The sequence below is a fragment of the Oncorhynchus gorbuscha genome, unplaced genomic scaffold (assembly GCF_021184085.1).
Source record: "Oncorhynchus gorbuscha isolate QuinsamMale2020 ecotype Even-year unplaced genomic scaffold, OgorEven_v1.0 Un_scaffold_867, whole genome shotgun sequence".
NCBI classification, from domain to species: Eukaryota; Metazoa; Chordata; class Actinopteri; order Salmoniformes; family Salmonidae; genus Oncorhynchus; species Oncorhynchus gorbuscha.
Window position 1 is genome coordinate 67387 of NW_025745851.1, and position 7201 is coordinate 74587.

At 44.8% G+C, this 7201-nt stretch overlaps 1 protein-coding gene and 1 pseudogene across 5 annotated transcripts; both read right to left on the reverse strand.

The window, feature by feature from the left end:
• Positions 1-7201, reverse strand: part of LOC124020640 — an 82195-nt pseudogene that overhangs the window by 66059 nt on the left and 8935 nt on the right.
• On the reverse strand, positions 543-6636 carry LOC124020627 (putative L-aspartate dehydrogenase). Of its 5 annotated transcripts, none has more exons than XR_006836107.1 (9): positions 6563-6636; positions 5845-5904; positions 4585-4729; positions 4419-4503; positions 3823-3972; positions 3041-3264; positions 1436-1575; positions 1236-1330; positions 543-1175 (listed from the first exon to the last, which is right to left on the reverse strand). XR_006836107.1 is itself a non-coding variant. In XM_046335866.1 (9 exons), exons 2-9 carry the CDS (start codon positions 5897-5899, stop codon positions 2188-2190), a joined length of 789 nt encoding a protein of 262 aa, XP_046191822.1. In that variant the 5' UTR covers positions 5900-5904; positions 6563-6636; the 3' UTR covers positions 1691-2187. The 5 variants fall into 5 exon arrangements, 3 of the variants coding, with proteins under 3 accessions (XP_046191820.1, XP_046191823.1, XP_046191822.1); XR_006836108.1 differs by having other exon boundaries at positions 543-1169; positions 1230-1330; XM_046335866.1 differs by lacking the exons at positions 543-1175; positions 1236-1330; positions 1436-1575 and adding exons at positions 1691-2213; positions 2258-2336; positions 2691-2715.

A 7201-nucleotide genomic window follows, 5' to 3' on the forward strand; every position in this document is an offset into this window, starting at 1 on the left:
TATGGCTGAGCCTCAGAACGTCCTGCTGAAGAGCCTCCTGCTGAAACAGACTCCCATTTGTTCAGAGATTCAGACCTTCGTGTGGGCGTTGTCATAGTCTCTGGGCCTTGTACTGTATTAGAACCAGCATTACTGTGTGTAAAAACTGTCTGGGCCTTGTACTGTATTAGAACCGGCATTACTGTGTGTAAAACTGTTGATTGGTCACCTTTTAACCTTTCAGTCAGTGAGCCTGTGTTTGAGTGTTTTTCTTTGTGTTTGTGATGGAACACTGATTCTGCCTGCACTCTGAGGTTTAGGTCAATAGGTGGGGCTTCCGTCCTGAAAAGCTAGTGGTGTTTTTAGACAGCAGACTGTATTAGAGAGGAGCGAAGGGAAAAGGTCACAGGTTTGGGTGGATCCTATTCCCAGCGGTGCACAGCCAGAAACCAAGAGGAGTTGATCCAGATCCCACACTGCTGTGTCAGTTTGTTTGTTATAATCACACACCAGAGGAAGAGAAAATAAAGTCTATTCTATGTATTAATGATGAAACACAGGACTCTTCTCTTTTGTTGGGGTTTTACTACAACAGGAAATACTGAGAGCTTGAAACGGTAAGGTTCTATCTGCATGTTTTGTTATTGACATTTGGTTATTCCTTGTTCTGTACAATGTTCTCTACATAGAGTACTATATAACTCAATTCATGTTAAGTTCAAAAGAATACAAGATAAAATTAATTAATTCAAACCAATTAGGCTTCAGAACCTTATTCTTGCAGATGGAACCTTCTAGTTTTAAGGTCACAATGGTGTGTGTGTGGTGTCAACACCAAGGCACTACATAAAGATCATCATACAGTACTGTTAACATGTATTGCAGCTCAGTAGTGGATGTAACTGCATAAGAGCTGTAAAAGATGTGGCTTGTTGCTAGACGATAGCTAATGAATGTGGTGTCTGCCATCACCCTGAGAGAGTTGCTCATTTAACTTGTTACTTCACAAAGGCATGTTTTTCATTTGTAGAGAAAAGGAGGGAAGTGCTGCTGGGATACAGTAGTAGGATGTTGTGTAGGATGAACTTTGCTCACACATGATCAGTAACTACAGACACAGCCACTGCAGACTGTTCAGTAACCATAATGTGGTCTGTTTCAGTACCGTAATGTTGTGTAGTGTGTGTTTCAGTACCGCAATGTTGTGTAGTGTGTGTTTCAGTACCATAGTGTTGTGTAGTGTGTGTTTCAGTACCATAGTGTTGTGAGTGTTTGGTTGGTAGAGGGAATTGTCTTCTGAAATCCCTCCCTCTTCAGCACAAGTAAACCCGGCCTCCATGTCCCTTACACACTGAGAGAAGAAAAGGAGAGGATGGACCGTTAGACAACACAACCCTTCATGTTCTCACACTGATTCATGCGAGAGACACACACACCCTTCTACAGCAGAACCCACCCAGTAAGCTGCTCCAGAAGGAGTTGTAGGTGGCACTCCCAGTTACAGCTCCATGTTTGGCTGGGTTCCTCCGCACTGTATGCACTGTGAAGCCATTGGCACCAGTAACCTCCACCTCCACCACATGGTAATCACTTAGTCTAGGAGATGGAGAGAAGCCATTGGCACCAGTAACCTCCACCACATGGTAATCACTTAGTCTAGGAGATGGAGAGAAGCCATTGGCACCAGTAACCTCCACCACATGGCATTCACTTAGTCTAGGAGATGGAGAGAAGTCATTGGCCCCAGTAACCTCCACCACATGGCATTCACTTAGTCTAGGACAGGGAGAGAAGCCATTGGCACCAGTAACCTCCACCACATGGTAATCACTTAGTCTAGGAGATGGAGAGAAGTCATTGGCCCCAGTAACCTCCACCACATGGTAATCACTTAGTCTAGGAGATGGAGAGAAGCCATTGGCACCAGTAACCTCCACCTCCACCACATGGTATTCACTTAGTCTAGGAGATGGAGAGAAGTCATTGGCCCCAGTAACCTCCACCACATGGTAATCACTTAGTCTAGGAGATGGAGAGAAGTCATTGGCACCAGTAACCTCCACCTCCACCACATGGTAATCACTTAGTCTAGGAGAGGGAGAGAAGCCATTGGCACCAGTAACCTCCACCACATGGTAATCACTTAGTCTAGGAGAGGGAGAGAAGCCATTGGCACCAGTAACCTCCACCACATGGTAATCACTTAGTCTAGGAGGGAGAGAAGCCATTGGCACCCATGGTAATCACTTAGTCTAGGAGGGAGAGAAGCCATTGGCACCAGTAACCTCCACCTCCACCACATGGTATTCACTTAGTCTAGGAGATGGAGAGAAGTCATTGGCACCAGTAACCTCCACCTCCACCACATGGTAATCACTTAGTCTAGGAGAGGGAGAGAAGTCATTGGCACCAGTAACCTCCACCACATGGTAATCACTTAGTCTAGGAGAGGGAGAGAAGCCATTGGCACCAGTAACCTCCACCACATGGTAATCACTTAGTCTAGGAGAGGGAGAGAAGCCATTGGCACCAGTAACCTCCACCACATGGTAATCACTTAGTCTAGGAGAGGGAGAGAAGCCATTGGCACCAGTAAACTCCACCACATGGTAATCACTTAGTCTAGGAGAGAAGTCATTGTCCCCAGTAACCTCCACCACATGGTAATCACTTAGTCTAGGAGAGGGAGAGAAGTCATTGTCCCCAGTAACCTCCACCACATGGTAATCACTTAGTCTAGGAGATGGAGAGAAGCTGTTGTGTGACTATGACATAGCGGGCCAATGCCTTTGCCCTTGTTAGCAATACTAATTAGCCCTAGTTTCCTCTAAGTTTTGTACACTTGACTCAGTGCCAACCTTTCTAAAGAAAATATGCTGTGTAGAAGTTTGGGGGTGAATTAAGTTCTTGCACAGCTGTGCTTCAGAGAGCAGGGGTTCCTTAATTGAAACGTATTTTGTAACACTAGGGACAGAACAAGCCCACCTCCTTGCTTGTTCTGTCCCTAGTGTTACAGTGCGCACTCTGAACTCTCTTGGGTTATTTAAGAAGCTTTGCTTACGCCGTATCCGACACAATCTCCCCCTGGACGCCAGCGAAACCCAGGGTCCCCGCTGCGATGGCCGCTGCCGCCATGGTGTTGACGTTGTTAGGGGCGACGGGACAGAGCTCTGCCACGGAGCCACTGAATAAGACCCGCCTCCCCTCATCCTCTGTCCAATCAGACAGCACGTCTCCTGTCAGACGGAAACATGACGGGTGCTTGGACATCCGGATGAACAGTGCCTTCAAGCAAACAACAAGAGGAGGGGCGTGAGATTAGTAAAGAAAGTGAAACAGAGGCGGAGGAGGGATTTAGAAAACTTGTGTTTTGTACATCAGTAATACAACAGAAACTCTAAGATTTAAAGGGAATAGAGAGCAATAGTATGTATTTTTGTAGGAACTAACTCCACCATGGTTCGTTGGACAAAGTCTATGGTGAAATTAATGGCGTTTTTGTAGGTGTTTTGGGAAAATGCAGAAAATAAAGTCTATGTAACAACATTCTGTCCAGTATAACCATTCTGCATGCTCTATGTAACAGCATTCTGTCCAGTATAACCATTCTGCATGCTCTACTCTGACATTTCAGAAGATTAGAAATAGAGAACAATGACCTTTAATAACAATCTGAATTGAATCTCATATTAATGAGGTCTACACATTATCTTATATTAACTCTTATATATTAACTTAACTATCTACATAACGTAACCAACTTAACTATTAACTATGCTATCCCTTATAAATGAACATATTGTACTTGTTGAGTTCTCTTTCTTCCTCCCTCTTTCCCGGCACCTTTAAAGATCCACTATCATTGAGTCTCAGGATATCCTGGCCTCCCCACAATGCACCACTGGGGACATATAGGGTCCTCCCATGATGCTCTGCAGCCTGGCGCAGTTCCTGGTTCAGCTGTGTGTCTGAGAGGGCTGAAGGAGAGCCCACCTAAAACAGAGGCAGACAGACAGAGAGAGGGAGAGGGAGGGAGGGAGAGAAGGAGAGAGGGAGGGTGTAGTAGTTACCTCATTTCTGGTTCACAGCGTAACAAATGACTTTAAAAGAAAGAAATTAGACCAGAATCTTTTCAAGGACTACCTCCGTACTGTAACTTGTGTTTCAGATTGGTGTGTGAGGGAAATCCTCCTTTTATCCTGTTGTCATTAGCATATACTGTTAGTATTTATTTATATAGGCATGTTATGCCAGCTGTTTTGCCAGGTTATCCATGCTAGCTAAAGAATGTTCAATAAGAGATAATGCTCTAAGGTGTTCATTTAGATGTTTTTAGAAACAGAGAGAGAGATCTTATGAGAAAATGGAAACAGAGAGAGAGAGAGAGAGAGAGAGAGGGATCTTACTAGAAAATAGAAACAGAGAGAGAGAGATCTTACCAGAAAATGGGCCTTCGAGAGGAACTGGACTCCAAAGTCTTTTACAATTTTGGGATGACACACCTCCACAATCACATCAGCACCCCTAGAACACACACACACACACATTACTTGTGCACATGACATAACACACATTACAGTGTGTGTGTGTGACGTGGCTCTCTACCTGTCTGTAAAGTCTGGGAGGTTGTGTAGAATGAGCTCCTCAGCCACTGATTCCCTGAGTTTGTCAGTGTTTCTGTTCCACACAAAGACCAGTGTCAGGCCCACCTGGGCCCCTTCTCTCTGGAGCCGGTCCACAAGGTACTGCCCTGGAAGTTTAACACGTTCACCTTGAATGGGCAGCGTTTACCCAGGCAGAACAATTCTGATATGTTGTCCACTTACTGGCAAAGGGCTGATCTGATTGGTCAAAAGACCAATTGGTGAAAGGAATATCAGAATTGGGCTACCTGTGTAATCACAGGAGGTTGGTGGCACCTTAATCGGGGAGAACAGTCTTGTGGTAATGACTGGAGCGATATTAGTGGATTGGTAACAAGCATATAAACATGGTTTCCATGTGTTCGATGCCATTCCGTTTGCTCCGTTCTGGCCATTATGATGTAGTATCGAGTACTACATACAGTAGTAGGCAATACAAACTGAAAACCATGAATACAACAAAAGGCCTATCATAAATATACAATCAACATTATGAATACCAATAGGTACAGATGTAGGATCTAAATTTGATCACCCTGTTGCAGAACAACTTGTAGTGTATTTCAGTTTTAAAAAGTCTTCTGAAGTTTGTAATTTCCACTCTGAAATTTCAGACTTGATTTTCCCTAACAAAAAAATGTATCACCCCCCACAAAAATGTCCTTTTTTAATAATCCACATAATAATGCACATTTCCTGTTGCTGCAGGATTATTTCCCTGCTGTAGCAAACTGGCTCAAATTAAGATCCTACATCTGTAGATAAAAGGTCAAACAGAACATGAACCTGGTGAACTCTCCGCCCAATCAGTACATTAGTTGATCAATTAACAATCAGACAGAGAAGAAACCCAGCAGTACTTAGGCCCTCGAGAGCCTGTAAATGAATGACCCTGTTGTAAAGTGGTATGATTTACGAAGATGGGACCTACTGACACAGACTGACCACAGCAATCAAACCAGGAACTGCAGCTGAAAATTAGCCAGCTGGATAAAACTGGCACTTTAATAGTAATGTTGATGAATGTGCATCTGCCCTGTAAAACCACGTTTAATAAATGAATCCATTCCACAGTGAGAACATATGAGATGTGGTGAGGAGGGAGGAGGAAGAGAGGAGGAAGAGAGGAGGGAGGAAGAGAGGAGGAAGAGAGGAGGGAGGAAGAGAGGAGGAAGAGAGGAGGGAGGAAGAGAGGAGGAAGAGAGGGGAATACGGCACTGACCTAAATGTCCATATCCCACAACTCCAATTCTCATCACTGGCAACATGTCAGTCATGGTTCCTGGTGAGAAAGAAGACAAGTATATGAGTTGATAATTCCCACTGCCAGTGGAGCTCTCCTTCTCTCATGACCTCACACCTCACTCCACCCACCTCCCCATGACCTCACACCACCCACCTACCCATGGTGCCAGAGAGACTGGCTCTCTCCTTCTCTCATGATCTCACACCTCACTCCACCCACCTCCCCATGGTGCCAGAGAGACTGGCTCTCTCATGACCTCACACCTCACCCCACCCACCTCCCCATGACTGGCCTCATGACCTCACACCACCCACCTACCCATGGTGCCAGAGAGACTGGCTCTTCAAACTATCCATGACCCCTCTGACCCGGCCAATGATTGCTTGCCAGGTTGTTAAGAGGCTGGACATCTGAACATCCTCACTTCCTTTCCAGGTCAGAGCCTCACTCACATACAGCCCTTCCTTCTCTCATTGGGCCATCAGCTATTGTATTATTTACAGCTTTATCATTGTTTCTATTCTCTCTCTCTCTCTCTCTCTCTCTCTCTCTCTCTCTCTCTCTCTCTCTCTCTCTCTCTCTCTCTCTCTCTCTCTCTCAGCTCTTCATCTTTTCAAGGCCTTCTCTTAGCACCTAGACCCTATCTACTCTGGTGGTCATCAAAACTCTCCTTTTAACGTTTACTGCTACTCACCGGTGAATTCCTCTCCCTGCTCTCTTTCTCTCCAAACCTTCTCCTTCGCAATCTACATTCCAACTGACACCCCTTCTCAGAGGATTGTGGGAAAGTTAGGGGTCAAAGTCCGACTCTGAGAGAATATGTTAATTATTAGTCCTGTATCAGTGAAATTGTTGTGGGTTTTGTTTTTGAACCCACATTTTCACAAAGTTTACAGCCATGAAAGGAAGAGCTGGCAGTGAAAGGAAACTACCTGAACAAGTCATAGATTATGGACAAACCGAATGATAACTATTCTGCCGTTATCTGACTGATAATATATTTGATGGATTTTATCTATATTTTGATCAACACAATTTATGTTGGTCTTGTAATGGACACAGCAAAGCCTATGAGCTGCGCCACACATGGAAGTGATTACAACTGAATGTGGGACAATGTAATGTACACAGTACAATGTACACAGTAGCCTAAGTCACATGCTGCCTCCAGTGGCAACACAGTGGTAGAAGCATCAAATGAATACCATTACAACATTGTCTGTGTGACGTCATACCGGCATCCTGCTAGTTAATGACCTATTCTGCCCCTTAGATCACCTGACCCGACAGGCCAGTTGACCCTCTTGGTGGTAGGTTCTGGGTTCACTATAGT